This window comes from Embiotoca jacksoni, unplaced genomic scaffold, assembly GCF_022577435.1.
Source record: "Embiotoca jacksoni isolate LCO1_2020_lvr unplaced genomic scaffold, fEmbJac1.0.p SCAF_1, whole genome shotgun sequence".
Lineage (NCBI taxonomy): Eukaryota > Metazoa > Chordata > Actinopteri > Embiotocidae > Embiotoca > Embiotoca jacksoni.
The window spans coordinates 3296020-3319080 of NW_027185229.1; the positions used below are offsets into that span (position 1 = coordinate 3296020).

Consider the following 23061-nt stretch of genomic DNA (forward strand, 5'->3'; position numbering starts at 1 on the left):
GTAACTGGTTGTGTGCATATGTTATAACTTTAACAGTTGTTTTGGTCTCAAGTCTGCTGTACAGACTTTTATTTTGAAGGGTCAGAAGAGTTTCACACTTGGTAAATTTGAGCCAAACGTTTCTACTGTGCCAAATACTTTGAGACAAATACCAGGCCTTACTGTTTTCTATTTTTCTCTGGAGTTTGGCTTTTAAACAGGGTTGTGGATATTAATAACCCCGGCTACTATTTTCTCTTTTGTCATAAAAAAAAATACAAAAAAATACCCAAATTCAGAATACAATAAATGTCTGTCATCACCGGCTGTGATATGATTTAAATGTTAACAGATACCTAACAGAAACTACCGTCGATAAGTCTGACGTAGGCATTGAAAATAATTCACAGGAGCTGAAACGTTGCACAACACCGGTATGGTTCGGTGTGAAGGAACTCAAATTTCGAGTTTCTTTTTCATGATGAGCTTGTAGAGGATCTGGTAGCCGTCGTCCCAGGCGTAGAGCAGCTGCTCGTGCGGATTGTACTTCAGGCTGGAGTGAGAGCCGTAGCGTTTGGGAAAGTAAACCAGCGGCGCGTCTTCGTTGGTCACCATGCCGTTGACGTCGAACACGCACTGTATCCGTGAGCGGCCGGGCTGCTTGGTGTTGTACACCACGTACAGAGTGCCGCAGATGACGAAAGCCCCCTCCGCGTTCTCTCGTGGACAGTTCGTGTCCCACATCTGCTCGATGTCCAGCGCCTTGGGGTCCATTTTAGCCACAGAGATGTGCCGCTCGTTCTGCCGCGTGGCGTAAATGGCCCACAGGCCTTCCTCGTCCACGGCCAGGTCTATCGGCGTGTCGGGGTTCAGGCCGTACACGGGGAGGTGGTCCTGCACCGGGAACACCGCGCTGTCCGTCATAGAGTTATTCTTCATGTCGTACTTGGCCACCGATATCTCCTGGACTTGGTTGATGTAGTAGGCGTGGTTGTCGTAGACCACGTGTCCCGTTCCCTTCCAGGCCGACGGCAGCTTCAGGCCGGTGGACAGCGACGTGCCCGGCGAGCGGGTGAAGTCCTGCACGGAGGGGAACTCCAGGATGGTGTCTTCGTCCGTCCCGTTAAAGACGAAGACCTTCCCGGAGGCCTTGCTCGTGTCTTTGGTCCACATGCCCTTCGGTCCGCCGACTCGCTTCAGGATCTTCATGGCTTTTATACTGGAGATCATGTCGCTGCAGTCTGGAAGATCAGAGCGCTTCATAAGACAACAAATCTCAAACACTTTCACGCCGTCTGTGTGCTTATATCATTTTAATCTCTGTGTCTACACGTACGCTATCATCCAAGTCATGAAGACAATTTATTATATTATTTTAGCTTCCGTGACCTCTGACATTTCTGTAAACGTCAGTAAACTCGTCACAACTCCTGAACTGGAGGCTTTTAGAAAATGGAGTTCCTGCTTTGTGAATACCACAAAAGGGCGCCGTTGATGCGGACTCTGCTCTGGAACACGGTAAATGTGACGTCATTTGAACGCAGCAACTGTCCTGACAAATATGAAGTGGATTTCCAATAGATTTGACCCACAGGTTCGTGATCCCCAGAGGATGGATCCTCAGGACTTTGTTCGGTTGTATTTGGCTCCAACAGAATGAATCTTAAGGACTTCCCTCAAACTTTTTGACATTTGCCGTGAAATGTCGACGATGTGGACAATAACTAATCATTTGGTCTTCGCATCTATCGGTTCGGTTCTTTGGTTTACCTGCAAAACTATTCCAATCAACAGTGTTTCAGGAGAATTAGAAAATCTCAGCGTGCACACAGACTAAACAAAGATTTTCTTATCGCCAATTGATCCCACGAAAAACTCCTGACCAACGATGTCTTCATCGCACGAACACGTGTTGCATCTACGGACAAAGTCTGATGTTAAAACAACATCAGTGTTAAACGCTCTTCCACCGAGCGACATGTTCTTTTATTTCTATAATTTTTAAATATCCATGTCCTCTGTAGGAACCAAGGCCTTGAGTTGACTCATAGAGAAGGTAAGAGACCTTAATAAGTACTAATGAATTGTTTATTTTTTAATCCTATCATGAGATTCCGTGACACCAAAGAAATTTGAATTTAATGGTGACAGCTTTATAAACTACAGATTTTAGGTATGCATTTAAATAAAAATAGTTTAAGATCAGAGATATCTCACCTGAGAGTTTTAAATATTTGCTCCTCTGCTTCTCCTTCACCAGAGTCACCTGCTGCTCGATCAGCTTGTCGTCCACGTCCACACACGGCTGAGCCCCGTTCTGCGTCTCCAGGTAGTCCAGTTCCCGCTCGACCCGGTCCACCCTCGTCCCCACGCCGTCCAGACTCGTCCTCAGAGTCTCTTTTTCTTTGTCCAGGTTCTCCAGCTGGGAAACCATCTGTTGCTTCAGCTCCCGCAGCTCCGAGGCGTAGCGGGTGGTCTGTTCGTGCCACAGGGAGATCCTGTCCTGTTTTTAATAAAGTTACAGGAGTTCAAACACGAGCAGAGAGGATCAGACATGTCTCCGTCTTCCCTGTTTGTGGTGAATAATAGAAAGATGACACAGTGAACTCAAATGGATTTCTAGAAATCACTCAAAGCCATAATTTGATGTTCTTTTCAGGCTCTGTAAATACACTGCAGAAGCCCATAATGAGGAGGAAACTGGTTCTTCAAATGACCAGGTTCGGCCCACACGTGGCAAGAATCCACCCGGTCTCAAGTGTCTTTCAGCAAAATGCTGAGTCGTACCGGCTCGGCCTGCCATCGCTGCTGCTGCTGCTTTGGAGCAGAGCCTGACCTTTGACCTCACCGCAGAGGGAGGAAATGAAAAGAGATCTCTCCTACAGGTGATCAGCCAACATCTGAACAATGCAGAGGCAGGAGGAGGTGGACGAATCCTTATTTTTGGGGAGTTTAGTTTAAATAAACTGTCTTAGATGATAGATTTGATGAGAAAGAAAGTACCACCTTTTATGGTGTAGTTTATAATATGAAAATACCCCACATTATTAAAGTAATAAATGAACGTTTGTTCTGGTATTTTACTCTGACATTTATTTTTATCCATCACAAACATTTTCACACTGGAAACAAGATTCTTTCTGAGAGATTTGCAAAATATCCCAATGAAGTACATCATTTTGTGATGGCAGCACATTACAAGTCTTCTCAACAGAAAAAAAATGTCCCCTCGGGGATTAATAAAGTAACTACCTAACCTAACCTAACAGATTTTCTTTTTCATGATATAATTTTTGCCAGTTTTTTTTTTAAATTTTTTTAAATTTATATCATCTTCTGTCTGCACATTGAGACTCCTGAAACTTCTCAGTTTCATAACCTAGACAAGAAGCTCACAGTCCTCATACGTTTTTTTTTTGTGTGATTTTCCAGCATTTTCTCCAGGATTTGCCCACATCTGCATTCCATTGCCGTCTCCGTCTCCCGGGAAGTTTCCCCTCAGAGGGAGTCTGGAGCGCAGGGCTCGGCAGGAAGGTGAAGAGGGAGTCTTACCTCGATAGCGAGCAGCCTCCGCTCCAAGTAGTCAATCAGTGCTTGGTGCTGAGCGCTGGCTAAGCAGGCCAAAGTAACCAAGACAATAAGTCCTCTCATTTTGTGTCAGCTCCCCGTCTGCTTTCAGCTCTGGTGAAATGTTGAGTTGAGTGCGGAGGAGCCAGCAGATCCCCAGAGGTGGGCTGGAATGTTTTACTGAGGCTGTCTGGGAGGAGCCAGAAACATCTGGTGGAGATGGAGGCACACAGACAGGACGGGGCTTCTTATTTCTTACTTTCACCGTGTGGGCAAATTGAAAAGCCAGAACATTACGTATCCTGGTGTTTAAATATAGATTTGGCTTTGAGGGGGTTGGGACCTCTTCTGTCCTTTAAAACACAGGAAAAGACCTCGAGTTACTCTGGAGGAGGGCGTGTAATGCGAGTCGGGAGTCAGAGACACTGTCCTCCTGGATAAAGAGGAAGAGATCTGCGGATTTGAATCAGGATGAATGTATTCTAATCTCTGCAGCATTTCACATTTTAAATTGTATTTTTTAGTGAGTATTTTCCAAAGTTTGTCTTTTTGATTCAAAATTCGCTCCTCGTGGACTTTGTTGTTCCACAGATGAGCAAAGAATCGACCGTGTGTCTTGTTTCCTGTGTAGTTTTAGTACAGCTGGGGGACTTTGAGAGGTAATCCTCAAACTTTGCTGCTGTTTGGGTCGAAGTTATGTTTGAATTAGAGGCTCCATTGTTTTACATGTTTTAGATTTTACTTTACAATCACTACTTCTTTTGTTTTTAGATAACACGAAGGCTGAGCTTTATTTTGATTCGACGTTGTCTCTTGCAAGAATGCCACATTGCTGCTAAATGAATAAAGAGGAAACATAAAGAGGGAAGTGTGCACAGGGCTGTGAAATTGATCACTTTATGGTCTTGACCTCACTATGTATAGTTTGGTAACTATATCGATAAAAGTAAATTGTCATTTTACATGTGTCAGCTGTGTTTTCCAGCTGTAATATCTCTAATCTAAGGAATGATGTCCTTAGTGTAACAAAATTAGTAGTTAAGACGGAAGCAAATAGCCCAATTATATGCCCACCTTGCATTAAAAAAGCCATGTGATGTCACTAATCAAACATTTTCCAAAAGGTTTGTTTCACAATGTTTTTCCTCTAAAACTCAACTGAAGCCAGAAGGACTTCTGTGTATGATATAATTAATACCATTAAATATGTACAGGTGCATCGTTCATTACATTTGGTCTGTTTTAGATGTATTACATAATATCTAGTAGAGACACATGGAAAAATGGTGAAAGAAGGATTTTTTTTTTTTAATACTTTCTGAGATTGAGGGCTCAAAGGTGTAATCCCATATGTTTGCTCTTAATTTAGTGCAGTCTGTTTCCCTTCATGACAGCAGAACACTCGGTACATCTTGAAGTGGTAAATGGACTTTGCAAATCAAAACATTACTATCCACCTTCCATATGAGCTGCATTAGAGTTGCTTTGCATGTTCATATTTGCAGAACCACCGCAGCAGGTCAGCAGTCCACCGGCATTCATCCTCGCACTGACCAAACTGACGTTCGTTCTCCACTGTCGGTTACACCCTGAACTCATCTCTCCGAGAAATATTTCATAAGGGATATAAAAGTCGACCCTAAAAGTTGGATGTTGTGACATCTTAATCGTATTTATTTGCAGTGTAGTCCTCTGACAGGCTGATGACCTGTGCTGGCCGTCATCCAGCTTGGATTGTCTGTGGCTCCAAACAAACCTGAGCAGAATAAGAAGCTTAGATGGTGAATCGTGGAATAGAAAGATCATGCAGCAGCATCACAGTGTTTACAATATGCATTCAATGATAAAAAAAAAAAAAAAATATTGAGATATTCTTGACTTTTGGCAGAATTCATGCCTTTGGACGTATTTATCTCACCTTTTGCTGATTAAAAAGCCAATTTACTATTGTGCTTCAAATAATTTGAGGAACCGTCAGATTTTAAAAGAAAATCTGACAAATTCTGGCAACAGATGTTGAAATATCTGTTTGTTGTGTCAACAAAAAACACTGAATCATTTACAAGAATCTGTTTCAGAGTTTCCCCCATAATAAAATTGAGAAGTTCCTCATCTCAGACTTTAGAAAAGCTGTTTAAAACTGTCAGAGTGCACCTTTAAACTAACACCTAAATTACTATTACATACTAGTTAGAGGACTTAGAGGTTTTTAATTTCTGTACAAACGTCACGGTTACCAAATAAACGTGTCACTCAAAGCCCAGAAAGATCTGTGTGTGTGTTTCATCTGGAAACAGAGCAGATCGTATAGACACCTCCTCTGAGCTATAATAAGAGCTTTTTATCCAAACATCTTTCCAAATTCGTCTACAATCAAGAGGTGTGGTAATTACCCTGCTTTGCTTTAATTTCCTCCTTCCAACAGTAACCTATTGTACTTGGATGCTGCTCATTTGAAAGCCTACCACACCTGCACACAGCGGCTGTTCAGTATTAAAGGTCCGCTGTACTGCTCGTCATTTACAACACGGTCGTGGTAACGTGGTGATGAAGTTCGAGGCGTGTTTACAACGCTCGAAAGTTTTTGTTTGTGTGAAGATAAGATGATTTTAATGGGAGTCATTTCATGTTCGATTTAGTTTTTTGTTTTTTTTAAATGTGAAGTGTTGAAACACAAAACAAACCAGGGCATAAAAAATATCAATAAATAATAAGTTTATAACAGAATAAGATTAATTCATGACTTGGCACAAACCTGACACATTAAAAAAACATACAAAAAACGCAGTTCTTTTATGCAGGATTATGAGTTATCAAATAATTTTAGTAGCCCTTGATTGACAGGGTTTCAATGTGCTGCTAACACTGTGTTTCTGTGTAGAGACTGCATTAAACGAAAACTTGAATGGCTTGTTAGTTCAGAGAATTCCTGCAGGAAACCTTTTGCCTAAAAGTTGCCTATTTTAGTTATAAGTATTTTAATTTTCAGACTAACAGAGATTTCAGGAGTGTTCAGGAGCACTCTATTGAATCACGACACATGTATCTCCCTGTTGGAGATCTTTAGTCACCTTTAATGATATAAAGTAGTTTTGTCTGTGGTTGCAGTTGATATCAGATAAGAGACAAATTCTTCAGGAATCTTCTTTCCCACAATATTTGTGCCGGGGAAGGACTGAGCCTCCTGAACACGGCTTAAAGGTGTGCAGCTCTATTTTTTTGCTTTTCAAAAGATTACTGACTCAGCATTGCACTCCTGTGAGACTGTCCAGACTGTCCCTGGGCAGGTAAAAACAACAACAACATTACACTATACAGAAGATCCAAAGATATCATCTCTTGTAGTTAATGTCATGTATTTAAGCCATATTGGGTATTTCAGGTACACAATAATAAGAAAGTTACTTCTGCTATGGCTACTAATAATATGAATTATTTACAAGAAGTGTTTTGTTTTAGGAAATATTCCACTCTTGTAAAAGCTCATTAACATGTGTTTTACTTACAGACAGTAAATCTACTCGTACAGCTGGATACGTTTCCATATATGGAGCGAATGTGGTCTCGTAGGGCCGAGAGGGCTTGGAGAAAAAAGATGGACGTGATCGAGATGATCAGTGTTACTGTGTGTGTGTGTGCGTATATGTGTGTATTTGAATATGAGTCAGTCCTTCTTTTCAGCACATTTGCCTATAGGATTTGGTCTCCTCCTCAGCGATTGGGCAGAGCACCGTCAGAGGTCCTGAAACATGCAAACACAGGCAAATCTGTCAGGAGCACTGTCAGGACCAGAAGTGAGGGGCTTTTGTCATCAGACAATCAGCTGTTGGAGAGGTCATATAAGCGGATAGGAATCTCTTCATACAACAATACCAGGTTTGTACTGTTTAATAATTTTAAATGAAATAGAAATTGAAGCTTGCATTTCGGTTTATTATAAATCTGGAGGTCAGTGTTTTGTGCAGTTTATCAAGAGAATAGAGACTAAAACTACTGAAATTAAAGTTCAGTACAGAAGGAAATTATTTTCAATGCATTGAAATAAAGGAAGTTGGAGGTTTGCATCAATTGTAAATACAATGATTTCCTGTTTCAGAGAAAGAAAAACAAAGTTTGCCACAGAAACTGAGCACGTTCGAGCAACATGGAGCACACATTCAGAGCAGTGACCCACAACCCCGGGATCATCATCTGGAGAGTTGAGGTAAACCGATGTCACTTGCTGCACGGATGGCCTGTTTTCTCCAATTAAGATAACGATTTCATCCAAGATGAGCTGTGATGATTGAGGGTCACTCGGAAATAGTTTTCAAACCTGAAATGTTGTTTTCTTCGGTGAAAATAAGATGACTGGCCTTCTTCTCTCTGTGTAACAGAAAATGGAGCTGGTCCAAGTTCCTGAGAAGACTTATGGAAACTTTTATGAAGGCGACTGCTACATACTGCTGTCGGTAAGTCTGGGAAGGTGCCTGATGAATCACTGGTGCCAGGACTGCTTGTTGTCCAGTTAAAGCTGCTCTACTGTTCATAGACTTCGGTTATGTGCTTTCCTTGGGTGCTAAATGCTCTTTCCTCTCCGTAAAGTTTCTCCACCTCTGTATCTCTCCAGACCCAGAAAGTGAGCAGCTCTCTGTGTTATGACATCCACTACTGGATCGGCTCCCAGTCGTCTCAGGACGAGCAGGGCGCAGCTGCTGTTTACACCATACAGCTCGATGAGTTTCTGGGCTTCACCCCGGTTCAGCACCGGGAGGTCCAGGACCACGAGTCGGATACTTTCAGGGGATACTTCAAACAGGGAATAATGTGAGTGAGAAATGCTGGTACTGTAGGCCTTTAATGAAAGTAACAGAAACCATAAATTCCTCCTGTTTCTGTTCAGCCATAAGAAAGGTGGAATTGCAACCGGCATGAGACACACCGAAACCAACACATACAACGTGAAGAGACTGCTTCATGTGAAAGGAAAGAAAAGAGTGATTGCCAAGGAGGTGAGCCGTGATTCACAGTGGTTATTTATAACACTGTGGGACAGAGGATGTCACATAAAGAGTGTGTGTGCTGTGTTTGGATGTGTTTTAGGTGGAGATGGACTGGAAGAGCTTTAACCTGGGAGATGTGTTCTTGTTGGACATCGGCAAGACCATCGTTCAGTGGAACGGCCCGAAGTCTAACAGACAGGAAAAGCTTAAAGTAAGAGTTTGGTGACTGTGTGGCTGGCTGGGTGTGTTGTAGGATGCAGGATTCATATAGAACTAGAAACTAGACTTTTATACGTGTTCATATGTTTGGACAATAAAGCGGATTCTGCTAAAAAAAAAAAAAAAAATTTGCAGCCATGACAAATATAGATGTTGCTGCAAAGAAGCAACAAACTCTAAAAACATGGATGCTTCACACACGTCTTCAGCAGAGAAGGTCTAAACAATGAGCACAGTTTCAGTTAGACAGATACACACACAGAAATCTGGATCAAAAGGCAGAAAAACAAAATAAACAACCAATAAAAACTCAATAAAAATAGTGTCATCATTTCAGTATCAGACCAAAAGTTAAACTTGCGTCAGTCTTGTTCTCTGGATGTAAAACGTTACCACTTATCCTATATTACACATTTGCATTAAATGTCATGATTGGCATGCACATTTTTGGATTATGTTGTGAGGACACCGCGACCTTTGACCTCCAACAGCTTATCATTTTATCCTTCAGTAGCCATATTTGAATAAATTCCCTCAATGTGTTTCAAACAACCGGAACACATAATACCTGCAGCCACCTGTCGCCAGAGAGGAAGCATGAAAAATACCAAAAGTAGAATTGTTGTGGAGAAGATAAAAATAAAATAAAGTAAAGTACGAGGACCTCACATTTTTACTTGAGTAAATGTACTTTGTTACGTCCCTCTTCTGTGTTTGTCAAAAGTAAAAAGTAAAAAACGAACTTACCAAAACTCAGTTAGTGAATAGTCTTTTAAAACAGACTTTTATTCCGGACTACAGTGTGAAGTCTGTGTGCTTCTCAGGGCATGTTGTTGGCCAAAGACATCCGAGACAGAGAGAGAGGAGGTCGGGCGGAGGTCCGAGTGGTCGAGGGTGACGCGGAGAGCAGCGCTCCTCAGACCATGGAGATCATGAACGACGTTCTCGGAGGAAGAACCTCCGTGCTGACGGCCGGGTCTCCCGATGAAACCGCCGACCAGGAGCAGAAGGCCAAACTCACCCTCTACCAGTGAGTTTATCCATTATCCAATATCCTAAATGTATCCATATTCAGTGAAAGGTTTTTTGCATTTAATATGTTTCTCCTTTTATTCCAGCGTGTCGGATGCTGAAGGTCTGATGGTGGTCACAGAGGTCGCTACAAGGCCGCTGGTTCAGGATTTCCTCAACCACAATGTGAGCTGGTGCAATATTTACCAAATAAAGAAGGCATATACTAAAAGCTAAAATATCTCTTTTACTGAAAATAAGTTAATTGTTTTTATATTTTAGGACTGCTACTTCCTGGACCAGGGAGGAACAAAGATCTTCGTGTGGAAGGGGAAGAAAGCAAACAAAAATGAAAGACAGGCGGCCATGGCCCGAGCTTTGGTGAGTGGCTCCTCACTCTCATCTTTTTTGCTTGATTTATCCAGCCTGACCTATTTATCTCCTCCGTTGTACTTCGCTGGTTGTTACAGGAGTTCATGAAAGGCAAAAACTACCCAGTCACCACAAACGTGGAGATGGTGAATGATGGGGCGGAGTCAGCCCTCTTCAAGCAGCTGTTCCAGAGGTGGACCGTGAAGGACCAGACTCAAGGCCTGGGGAAGGTCACCACGAGGGGGAAAATTGGTACGCATGTCCGTAAATTCACACAGTAAAAGTGACCTCTAAATAATAATAATAATAATAATAAAACAAAAAAGACACCATTTTCTTGCACTAAAAGTCAGCTGTTTGTTGAGTTATGATTTTGTTTCTCAGCTCATGTCACACAGGAGAAATTTGATGCCTCTCTGATGCACGTGATGCCGGAGGTCGCTGCACAGGAGAGAATGGTGGACAACGGCACGGGTCAAGTGGAGGTACAAAGTTTAATTCAACAAAGCACTCTGACTTTAAAATCATTTCTGGTGTTGGTTGCCGTCGATCCACAAAACCTTAAAAATGATTTGGATTCGTTCAAAAAAACTGCTCACTGATGGAGATTACTGTCATAATATGTTAATGTCATTGTTCTAAAATATGAAACTTTACATGATCACAGCTGTCAGTGGAGCTGAGACGAACGTGGGTGGGTTACCAACCGACAAAGAGGCCTCTCTCGTAACAGACATTCAGACTTAGAAAACAGGAATAACAATTATTATTTCGTTTCATCAATATGCTTTTCCTGTTTTCACATGTACAAAAAAGCATCTATGGTCCCTCAACTTGTATTTAGCCCTGAAGCCCCCTAATGGCTTTATCTGGTGCTGCAGACAAGGTAGAGCCCTGTTTAATGACAACTGAGTGAAGTTAGGTGTTGCAGAGATGAGCTGGACGGGAGAGTCTCCTGCCGTGGTCACCATGCACACAGTAAATGCTTTGATTTTGATCCTGCTGCTGTTGCTGCTCTGGTTTGTTCATTCAACGGTGCACCAGTGATTTTCTGCCATTTGTGATTCATAGATACAAGAGATAGATATATAGATAAATACTTTAATCATTCAAACAGGGACATTTAAATGTCCAGCAGCATCAGAAGGCAGAAAAATAAAAATAAAACAACCATTAAAATGTCAATTGTGGGCAAAAAACAGGGCCAAGAAAACAAAAAGGATTCAATCAATGAATAAATAAATAGATGTATAAAATATCCTTGTTAATTTGCTTTGGTTGTTCCCAGGTGTGGAGAATTGAGAATGTGGAGCTGGTGCCTGTGGAGCCTCAGTGGCACGGATACTTCTACGGAGGAGACTGCTACCTGATCCTCTACACCTACCTGGTCAACAACAAGCAGTGCTACCTGCTGTATATATGGCAGGTGAGGGACACAATCAATTATAGTAGAATATTAAGCTTCTCATAAGAGAAATCTCTGCTCTGTTTTTATTTTTCTGATTATTGAAGTTTACCTTGGTCTCCGTTTGTTTCAGGGACGTCATACAACCCCGGATGAACTGGCAGCTTCGGCGTTTCAGGCCGTAGATTTAGATCAGAAGTACAACGGCGAGCCAGTTCAAGTGAGGGTTACGATGGGCAAAGAGCCGAGACACTTCATGGCGATGTTCAAGGGAAAAATGGTGGTTTTTGAGGTACGACTCTTTACTGAACTTACATTCATTTAATTGAAAAAACAAAACAAAAAAACAGCTGGGGATGTCGTACTTACAGATTGTTTGTTTTTTCTGTTAGGGAGGAACATCCAGGAACGGTTCCTCTGACCCAGAGCCTCCTGTGAGACTGTTCCAGGTTCATGGCTCCGACCCAACCAACACAAAGACCATCGAGGTTCCAGCCCTGGCCGCCTCTCTGAACTCCAACGACGTGTTCCTACTGAAGAGCCAGTCAGGGATCTACCTGTGGTGTGGGAAGGTAAAAAGACACTGATGTAATGAGACGGAGAAGCTGAGGCTTCATCGTAGTGTTGGAAGTATTTTTGGATCTGTGTCCAAGGCTGCAAACATAAATCTGGTATGTGGACACCAACACATACAGCTATTTCTATGCATTTGTTTTTCATGGTGTGAGCTGGGCTTCATGTAAAACTACGGTTTCAAAAGCAATTTAAAGGAGGATACTGATTTTGCAAAGCTGAGTTCATCTGTAACTTCTTTCCATAGCTGAGATGACTGAACAGCACAAGCTCACCTTCTTCTTGCTCCTTGACGTGAAGGCACCAGAGGGGTTTGAGTGATTGACTCTGAGATACAGTCTGTGACCAGGCCTTTAAAGGAAACTAAAAACTAAATCTTAAAATCAACTAGCCAATGTAAAAACGGCAGGAATAAAAAAAAAAAAAAAAAAGATCTATTCTGACGTTTCTTAGACAACTAGTTGATGAATTTTGTACAGTTTAAGGTCTGTGGATTGATTTCTGATTTATGCCCGTTAGGAGATTATCACACTAATCTAAACACCAGGAAATGAAAGCGTACATGAAGCTTTCAGATGATAAAAATAAGAATCAAACAGTACACCAAAGGTTTTAATAAAAAGGATTAGGATTGTTGCAGAGAGAGCAAAGACAGTTGTGTTTTCTTCAATTTAGTCACAGAAAGTTTGCAGATATTCTGGTTTTATGATCATAACAGTGGTGTAAGAAAATGTTTTTCCTAGTTTGGCGTGGAGGACCTTGAGTGGCCTGATTTTCCAGTATGAGGGTCCATTGTAATGATCCTCTGGCTGAGAGGAAGCTGTTAAAGCTGCAGATTGGTGCTCAATAACTCATGTTGGTTTATAGCGTATTATGTCTAAGTACTGAGACAGAAATGAATCGCTTCCAGCCGGTCTGGCCGCGGATATCTGCCATGTCACTCACTACTTTTGATCCACGTTACATTTGATGAAATTATATCATAATCTCACACTTTCCAGCACTGACTTCAGGTAACTTTGTCTTTACCAGGGGTCAAGTGGAGATGAGAGAGCCATGGCCAAACAGGTGAGCGCGGTGATCATTCAGGGCTCCCAGAGAGTCTGTGAAGAGATCGTGGCCGAGGGTCAGGAGTCCCTCGAGTTCTGGGAGCTGCTTGGAGGGAAAGCTCCGTACGCAAGTGACAAGAAGTGAGGATGAAACTAATACCTGCACTGACAAGCTTCCAGTGCTTCAGTCACTCGTGGAGGAAACGCATTTGTGTTGTTGTCTACAGATTACAGCAGATGGTTTTGGACCACCAGCCGCGCCTGTTTGAGTGCTCCAATAAGACGGGCCGTTTCATCACCACGGAAGTGACTCAGTTCATACAGGAGGACCTCAGCGAGGATGACATCATGCTGTTGGACACGTGGGACCAGGTATGATATGTAACACTGTTTTTTTTGTTTTTGTTTAATGACCACTGCCAAACAAATTTGACCATTTTAACTTTTTGTGTGTGCTTTTTTCAGGTGTTTCTCTGGATCGGTAAAGAGGCCAACGAGGTCGAGCGTAAAGAAGCGGTGGTCACAAGCCAGGAGTACCTGCGCACCCACCCGGGCAACAGAGATCCAGACACCCCCATCGTCTTGATCAAGCAAGGGTTCGAGCCGCCCACCTTCACCGGGTGGTTCGTAGGCTGGGATCCCTCCAAGTGGAGCGTGAGTGTCGTCGAGTAGAGAATTACTGTGTTTTCATGAATAAACCAAAAAAACAACAAGATTTCTATGTTTCAGGGAGGAAAGAGCTACGAGGAGCTGAAGAGGGAGCTGGGAGATGGAGCAGCACCCGTCACTGTAAAACCTGTATGATGGGATAAAGTTTCTATGTTTGTTCTGTCCAGTCTCAGCTTTTAATCCTCTTATTTCTAACTATTTCCTGGATGCATACCTGTATTTATAAAGTACTCTACCTTCATAACTTTAGGTGATATATTAGGAATGATACATAGGTCAAAATCTGTGTTTCTTTCAGGTGACTTTGCAGGAGCAGGACTGTGTTGAGCAGAGTCAGACAAACTTTCCATCTTTTCCACCCGACACTTTGATCAACAAGTCTAGCAGTGAGCTGCCTGAAGGTGTTGACCCCTCCCAGAAAGAGGTGTGTGTGTGTGTGTGTGTGTGTGTGTGTGTGTGTGTGTGTGTGTGTGTGTGTGTGTGTGTGTGTGTGTGTGTGTGTGCAAAATGTCACCTTAAATCACTCAAAGTAGAAATTATATATTTGTGTTTAAGTTGTATTTTACCACATTACTTTTTTTTGTGCCCAAAAGAAGATTAATTCACCACCTGTTTTATACGGAGAACTTTATTTTCCATAAACTGTATGTTAAACTGAAAAGTTTTACATTTTTAATCACAGATCCATAGAAAATTACATTAATTTCCCCCCCAATTCTAAAATTTTGAATCATAATGTGCCATTTTGAATTCGGTCAGACAGTTATTTCCAGATTTTTTTTATGAATTTATCATGTGCATCTAGTTGTGAGGCTTTAATACGATGCTTCTGTAAATCGTCCGGTGAACTGTTTTTCAGAGATACCTCTCCGACTCCGACTTCAGCAGCGTTTTCGGGATCACCAAAGACGCCTTCGTGACTCTGCCGCCGTGGAAACAGCTGAGCATGAAGAAAGAAAAAGGGATGTTTTAATGTCTTTGAAACAAGTTATTTCCTGTTAAAAGTAAAGTGTAGGGCTTTCTTTGTGTCATCTCCACTGCTACTGATTTTCCTTAGAACAGAGTTTAGATGTTTCTTAGTAAATTTCTATTTATGTCTTTCTGACATTCACACATTTGATTCAAATCACTCATTATTTTTTCATCTTTGCTGACTTTTGAGCTCTTGTAGGAAGATTACTTCAATAACTATAAACTACAGTATATCTTCTGTGCATGTTCGTGTAATTGTTTACATCCTCTGATCCCTGTAGGAGGCAAAATATCACAGAAGTTAAATAAACAGGTAAATTAGATTATGTATTGAACCCAGCACAGGACCAAAGATGTATTGATCTTTTATTAACTTCCTTATAATCACCAAACCAAACGTAAGGAAGCTCTGATTTCCCTTTTGAACAGACTAGTTTGTCATCTGTCAACACGTGAGGCGTTCATCCAACATCATCTGACCCGCTCAGCCCTTGATATTTAACTTTGAATGACAGGCCACATTAAAGCAGCTTATGATGACGTTCCTCCATATTTTAAATGTAAACACAAATGACGAACCAGCATCCGCTTCATTCACTCGTTTTATTTTGATATAAATGTATTTCATTTACATCTGAACATTTAATTCCCAAAGTCAAAACATGTTGATCAACAGAAGGCATGAAATTACAATAAGGACACATATTTCACTTTTTTTGCATTGATGTGTGAAAATGAAAACAACTTGATAAATTGTGAAAAACTCTGCTGAACATGTCGAACAGTCACTGCAACACTTAAAGATGTGTTTTGATTTGAACAGTTGGACTTGAATTCACAATGAACTAAAATCCTTTTACCTGATTCAAAATAAAATGATCTGCTGCAGACTAACACCCGTGGATGTTATGATTGATTTGATATGAATGAACTGACCACAGCAACAGAAGAACCTCCTACAATTCATGTTGTGGACAAAACAGCGTCAGATTTCTTTGTGCTTTTCGGCAGCCAACACAACAGATAAAGCTTAATGCTGAGACACAAGTCCGTGATAAATATTGAAAAAAAGGCAAACGAGTAAATGTACAAACATTGAAATGCAGCATTAAACCATCAAAATCATCATACGAAGCTAAATGCAGACCTTCTACCTGTTTTCAAGTATCCGTAAATGTATTAATATCTTTATGCTCTTGTCCTCCGTAAAACAATCATTTATCAAGTTGGAGATTTTCAGTTGAATCATTTTAATCAAGTTTGATATGTAAAAAAAAAAAAAAAAAAAAAAAAAAATGCAAGCAATTTCTTAATTTTGCCAAAATGAACAAAGAATGATACAAAACAAAATTCAAACGGAAAATGACTTCAAAAACCCACATTTCTGCAGTAATTACCTTTGATTGGAGTATTATTCAGTATATATATATATGTGCGTGCAACAGTATTGATAAATGTCATGTGCAGTTTGGAAATCATTATACATTCGTAGGTGCTCATGCTAATTATTGATCACAAACGGGGCGAGGGGGGAGGGGGGGGGGGTCTACTGTTGCTTCTAGCACACAAAAAAGAAGGAATGTTACATTGTAAAAAATTAACATACAAAACTGCGACTACATACAAAATGTTTACAGCAATCAAAGACATCCAAAAGAGACGAATTTCAGCAAGTTCCACTAAAAAAATGTGCAAACATACGGTGTTACTTTGCAGGCAGACAGAAAGCAACCCGTGTCAGTTCTTGCTGACATGTTTGGTTGTAAAGGGAATGTTGTTTCTGGTGTAATCTGACAGATTTATGCCACAATACAAGACGTTTAAAAAGTGCAAATGCAGCCAAATTATTCTCCCTCATTTTTCTACAACAAAACAGAGATAAAGGGATCGTAACAAAAAATAATAACTGTTCTTTTCAAGATTGGAGAGGCAGTAAATTGGAGCCATTTTTCCATGCTTGATAAAAATCCCCATAAATTTCATGTAATTGATGCTGGATTACAAAGATCAGTGTCTTAACATGATGTAAACCTGCTTTACAAGAGGTTCTGCTACTTAATACAGCCGGGCCAAATATCCTCTGGTTCGGATGCGAGATTATTGTTAAGTCAGTGAGACTCGTCCCATCTGGAAAAGAAACCTCGCTGTGTTTTGAATGCGTAGTTGTGATTGTAACCAAACAGTCCCGGTCCAAATTCCTACAGAGCTCAATGAGTTTTGTATACAGATAAATCCTGATTTGTGTCGCGGCAGCTCCTTAGTGTACGAAAACAACTTTCTTAGAAGAGGTAAAGAGTCAAAGCACTGTGGAGTATTTTCCACGTTTACCCACATTTAAAAAAACAAGTTAAGACAGATTTATAAGAAACGATTGGCAAATAACATAAAGTAGTCATTAGTGGAATTCCAGGTAGTAAAACATCTGGATCCTGAGTTCTTTGTTGTTAGTTTAAAACTGAAACTTCCATTTCTACTACAGTGCACTACAACTACGGGCTGCGACTAACCATTTCCCCAATTCATCCTTTAATTATTAAGTTACAAAAGGTTGTAAAACAGTGAAAAATGACCATCTTAGTTCCCCAAAAAGTGACATCAAACTGCTCGTTTTGTCCCACCGGCAGTTTATAGCAAAGATATCTCAATGACTTTAACATGTAACAGTGAAAAACAGCAAATCCTCACATCTAAGAAGCTGAAACCAACCGGCACATGTTTGGCAATTCATTTGGCAGCTCAAATTACAACAACTCTGAGTGTTCCTGGTGACCTCAGAGTTTCCTAACAGAAAAATCACATGTTGGAAAACTGCAAATCAAAGTAGGAGCTCTTGAATTTCACCAAAGGATCAACGATAACCTTTGATTTTTTTTCTTTGTGCCCAGCAGTAGATCAAACAGGTACCGTTAAGACAGAACGCAGGCGTCTGGGTTTTTGGGATCCTGCGTCTCACCGTCGGCCTGACGGTTGTTAGTCGGACTTTTCTCTCGATCCTCTGAATCGTCGGGCAGCTCCAAAGCGTCTCCGTCCCCCGGAAACACCCTGTCCTGCTCTGGAATTTCCGCCGACGCATCCTCGTAGGCGCTTATGCTGTCCGAGTCGTCCCTGTCCGGCGAAGGATCTCGTCTGTCCTCGACGCCGTTTTCGTAGGGCCTCCGGAGGACCCCGTCTACGGAGACGTGGTTGTCCAGCGCGAGAGACGGGGTGCGAGCCGGGGACTTACTGACCATCCTCCACGGCTTCGCCTGGACGCCTCCCACGTCCTCCGCCCCGTCGGCCGGTCCCCCTTCAGCAGCCGGTCCTCCGTTGCTGCGAGGTTCACACAGCGAGGAGTCTTCTCTGTGAGTAGCGTGAATTAATTCCTCGGCATCGGTGTTGATTTGGTGTCCCGGTTCGTCCGTCGTGTTCACGGGAGCAGGAGGTTTGTTGTTCCTTTCCTGCAGCGAGAAAACAAATCGTCCATTATTTGTGAAATCTAAAGAAGAAAAATGTCACTACTAAAAAAAATTGCCTCTGGAAATGTCAAAGGAGGGGAATTGAAGTTATTATGCAAGAGCTACCTGTTTAAACCAACTGTGTCGGGTGCCCATGAAATTGTGATTTATTTTCTGCCGATCGATTCATCAATTAACTGAGTATCACTGCTGCTCAGTGGGCAGAGAGAGCTGGAGGTCTCCGACTCGGCTATCTGTGGCACTTTTAAGGGTGAAAACGTAATGCAACACTCTGAAACGTGCCGTCTTCATCGTGTTTAAACAATATTGCATCGCCAGCATCTCCGACGTTTGGCTTTTGATTCGGAACGATAATAAACGCGTCTGATTTAAGGACTAAATCAGCTCTCAGATACGCAGAGAAAAAAGAAAAGAAATCATCCCCGTTATTCATTCAATCACAACAAGTCATCACACTCCTGATGAACTGTTGCGTAACAGGTGGCATCGTCTTTACCCACCAATCCAGCGCCTGCGTGATGTTATGCAACACGTTACCTCTGTTAATCTCTCCACCTCCTGCCTCAGAGAGCACACCATGCTCTCCAGCTTCCTCTTGGCATCCCTCTCTCGCTCCAGCTCCTGCAAATGCAGAGAGACACGTCGGCGTCACCAGGGGCAACCGGCCGCTTGCTAGCGTCAAACTCGGTTGCGGTCAGGAACAGCGAACTCCACAACAGAGAGGACGAGGAGCGAAAGCGGTGTTTCAGACGCTGTAACGTACCGAAGCGGCCTGTCCAGCTTCCCTCTGGGCTTCGGCCAGCAGCTCCTCGACACCCTCCAGCGTGTCCTGCAGGACGTCCACCTGGAACAACAGAGTCTCTCGCTCGACCTCCAGCCCACGCACCTCCTGCACCGCCTCGTCGTAGCTGGCCTGCAGCTCCAGCTACGACGCAAACACAGACGCAAAATCAGTGTGGGCAACTTCAGAGGGACGCGTGCCAGCTCAGTGGGAGTGCAAGTGCTTAGCGAGCTCTCGGAGGCAACCGTATGTGGGAAGCCTCATGTGGAAGCGTGACAATCCCTCCATATGTGGAGGAATATTTTCCACCGCACTGATTTATTATTGGAGCTGAAAGTGCGAACGAGACTTTAAATAGCAATAAGTGTCGGTATTTATAACGACAATAACAAGAATAACAACAGTGAGAAATAGTCACCATTTCTGGAAGTCCCATGAAGAGGTCCTGCTCAGACTGCAGGAGAGAAAGAAAAACTTGTGTTTACTTTCCTTTATAAAAAAAAAAATACTTGAGTGGTTTGAAATCAGGTCGATGAAGACAAACGGGTTCAGATATAAGATCCTTCGCTGTTGGTCAACTCAAACACAATAAATACAGAACAACAAAAATTATGGCTTTAAAAGTGACTATAGCCTGAATCTTCATCATCATTCACAAAGTTGTTTTTGTTATTTAGGCTTTCCTCATAAATATAGATCGTACATACTTTAAAAGAGTTTCAACAAAACCTGAACATTCAAACGTTTTAACTGCTCTATGACACTCTGTTTATTTTATCTACATGAACCCAACAAACTGAGTGTAATATTACAGTAGAAAACATTTTTGAAAGTATTTTATATTGAATACATTTATGCGTTCTGGAAGAACACGTTTTTTTCTTTCTTTTTAAATTCCATTTGATTTGATTTAAATTGCCCCAAATCTCAACATAACTCAACAACTCAGGGTGTTTTACATAGTGAGGTTAAGATCTGGAAATAATTAGAGAGAAACACTTGGAAACGGCCGGAAGGAAAAACTACGTCATTAAATTACAGTTACGATTCAACGTGTTGAAAAGGGGATTACATCTGAATATATTAGTATCTGTAAAAAGCTTGTATGTAGAATTATGATATATATTCTGTTGCTTTGCATCTTTTTGCTGCACAGTAATAGTTTTTGATTGGTTGTCTTGTTTGGACTCACTTTGCCTCGTCTCAAATATTGAACAAGATGGGAATTCACGAATATTTTCATTCTGAAATCAGACAAAGACTCCAACTTGACTGTAAGCTTGTTTACCTGCTGTCAAGATCGGAGGAAACATCTGTACAGGTAAATTAACGTAAACGCAGTCAGTCACGTAAAATAAAGTATCGCCTGCCACTCTTATGTTTTTAATTTGTTTAAGATTTAATTCAGCTGTATATTTATTGCTGCTCTGTAAGATACATATTCATGTCAATATAAATATGCATCCTGTGCAGGTTTACACTGCCTGGTTTCAAGTTGTTTTGCAGGACTTTTCAGCTTTATTTCCAGGTTGAAAAACATTTGTTAGAAATGAATTGAAGCGGTAGTTAGGAGTGAATTAAGAAGTAGAGATCTGTAACCTCTTACATTCAACCTTCTCAACATGTCGGGGTTTTTTTCTATTTCTAACCAGGTAGTTAACTTGGAGTATTTTGGTTACATGTTTGAACACATCTAACCAGGTAGTTAACTCGTGGAGTATTTTGGTTACATGTTTGAACATATCTAACCAGGTAGTTAACTCGTGGAGTATTTTGGTTACATGTTTGAACACATCTAACCAGGTAGTTAACTCGTGGAGTATTTTGGTTACATGTTTGAACACATCTAACCAGGTAGTTAACTCGTGGAGTATTTTGGTTACATGTTTGAACACATCTAACGAGGTAGTTAACTCGTGGAGTATTTTGGTTACATGTTTGAACATATCTAACCAGGTAGTTAACTCGTGGAGTATTTTGGTTACATGTTTGAACACATCTAACCAGGTAGTTAACTCGTGGAGTATTTTGGTTACATGTTTGAACATATCTAACCAGGTAGTTAACTCGTGGAGTATTTTGGTTACATGTTTGAACATATCTAACCAGGTAGTTAACTCGTGGAGTATTTTGGTTACATGTTTGAACACATCTAACCAGGTAGTTAACTCGTGGAGTATTTTGGTTACATGTTTGAACACATCTAACCAGGTAGTTAACTCGTGGAGTATTTTGGTTACATGTTTGAACATATCTAACCAGGTAGTTAACTCGTGGAGTATTTTGGTTACATGTTTGAACATATCTAACCAGGCAGTTAACTCGTGGAGTATTTTGGTTACATGTTTGAACATATCTAACCAGGTAGTTAACTCGTGGAGTATTTTGGTTACATGTTTGAACATATCTAACCAGGCAGTTAACTCGTGGAGTATTTTGGTTACACGTTTGAACATATCTAACCAGGCAGTTAACTCGTGGAGTATTTTGGTTACACGTTTGAACATATCTAACCAGGTAGTTAACTCGTGGAGTATTTTGGTTACACGTTTGAACATATCTAACCAGGTAGTTAACTCGTGGAGTATTTTGGTTACACGTTTGAACATATCTAACCAGGTAGTTAACTCGTGGAGTATTTTGGTTACACGTTTGAACACATCTAACCAGGTAGTTAACTCGTGGAGTATTTTGGTTACACGTTTGAACACATCTAACCAGGTAGTTAACTCGTGGAGTATTTTGGTTACATGTTTGAACACATCTAACCAGGTAGTTAACTCGTGGAGTATTTTGGTTACATGTTTGAACATATCTAACCAGGTAGTTAACTCGTGGAGTATTTTGGTTACATGTTTGAACATATCTAACCAGGCACCGCTCGGCCCGGGTGTTCAGGTGTGTCTGCGGTCATCTCGTCCGGCTCCTACCTGGCTGTCACTCCGCCTCTTCAGGGTCCCCGCTCGGCTGTCGCTTCGTGTCAGACGTCTGGAGGAGCTCTCGGTCTGGTGAGGAGACACGAACAGACCTCAGCATCGCACTCGGTGACGGTGACGACGACAACAACAACAACAACAAGCTAACTCGGCTAATAAACAGGAAGTGAAGCTCCGGGCCTGAGAAAAGAAAACTCTTGTTTACTTCGCTCTTGTTTAGAGTCAATTTAGAGTCAACAGTCAATGAAAATATCATAAAAGAGTCAAACCGAGTTGATTTTCTTCCGTTAAACCGTTTAGAAACGTGCCACTAATTAGCCTCGGCGCCGTTAAACGGTGATGACGTCGTGATTTCCCCCACCTCTTTTATAATACTGCGGAGCGACTCGTCCTCGCTTATTCCCCGAGAAAACGTCCGTTTCTTTGGCGAGCCGCTGCTGTCTATGGCGACGGAGTGCATTTTAGCAGTTTATGTTAAGTTTTTTTTTTTTGTTGTTTTTGTTTACGTAACAGCTACACCTCCGTACTGTCGGTCTGAGGCGGTGTTCGTTTCCTACGCACGAAGATGAGCACCGCCCAGGCCGTGATCTACGGAACACCGCGAGGGACAAACTGTCTCGAACACCGCCCGCACTCCGCCCACTCTCACCGGAGGAGTCAAAGATCAGCCTTTCAGCATGCTGGGAGCAGTGGCGTCACACGTTTAAAGGTGTTTTTGTTTGTTTTAAGGTTCAGATAAGCAATCTGGCGCGTGGCAAGTTCTGCGTGCCGAAATGAATCAATGACGAGGCCTGAAAAATGTTTTTACGGTGAGTTTGAGGGGCAATTAGTAGCATGGCTTCTGGAAACAGGAGGTCATCGTAGATGAAGGTGTATTTAGGGAAAGTGGTCACAATTACCTCATTAAATTTTCCTCTTTGACAGTCTCATTCAAGAAAATAGGATAAGTTATATTTATACAGGCACAATACAATTTTCTGCCAAGATCTCAAAGATCAAATTAAATGAAATTATAGGGAAATGTCCATAAAATTATGCACACACATTCTAGACTTTCCACTTTCACAGTGGTAGAAGTATTCAGATGCTTA

General features: G+C 41.6%; 3 protein-coding genes across 4 annotated transcripts; 1 reads left to right on the forward strand and 2 right to left on the reverse strand.

The window, feature by feature from the left end:
• Positions 1-177: 177 nt before the first annotated feature.
• On the reverse strand, positions 178-3647 carry olfml3b (olfactomedin-like 3b). Its single transcript, XM_069156062.1, has 3 exons — positions 3532-3647; positions 2197-2482; positions 178-1220 (listed from the first exon to the last, which is right to left on the reverse strand). Exons 1-3 carry the CDS (start codon positions 3628-3630, stop codon positions 436-438), a joined length of 1170 nt encoding a protein of 389 aa, XP_069012163.1. The 5' UTR covers positions 3631-3647; the 3' UTR covers positions 178-435.
• Positions 3648-7690: 4043 nt separating this feature from the next.
• avil (advillin) lies at positions 7691-15389 on the forward strand. Of its 2 annotated transcripts, none has more exons than XM_069156088.1 (19): positions 7691-7750; positions 7923-7997; positions 8156-8352; positions 8429-8537; positions 8629-8739; positions 9572-9777; positions 9866-9944; positions 10041-10139; positions 10229-10382; positions 10515-10615; positions 11419-11556; positions 11669-11827; positions 11928-12107; positions 13141-13298; positions 13385-13529; positions 13623-13811; positions 13887-13955; positions 14140-14250; positions 14686-15389. In XM_069156088.1, the coding sequence occupies exons 1-19, from the start codon at positions 7691-7693 to the stop codon at positions 14797-14799; spliced, it is 2454 nt and encodes an 817-aa protein (XP_069012189.1). In that variant the 3' UTR covers positions 14800-15389. The 2 variants fall into 2 exon arrangements, with proteins under 2 accessions (XP_069012189.1, XP_069012200.1); XM_069156099.1 differs by having other exon boundaries at positions 13887-13940; positions 14125-14250.
• LOC138202256 (uncharacterized) lies at positions 15383-22552 on the reverse strand. The gene is made up of 6 exons (XM_069156132.1): positions 22332-22552; positions 21965-22039; positions 19453-19488; positions 19017-19178; positions 18791-18874; positions 15383-18235 (listed from the first exon to the last, which is right to left on the reverse strand). The coding sequence occupies exons 1-6, from the start codon at positions 22428-22430 to the stop codon at positions 17705-17707; spliced, it is 987 nt and encodes a 328-aa protein (XP_069012233.1). The 5' UTR covers positions 22431-22552; the 3' UTR covers positions 15383-17704.
• Positions 22553-23061: the final 509 nt, after the last annotated feature.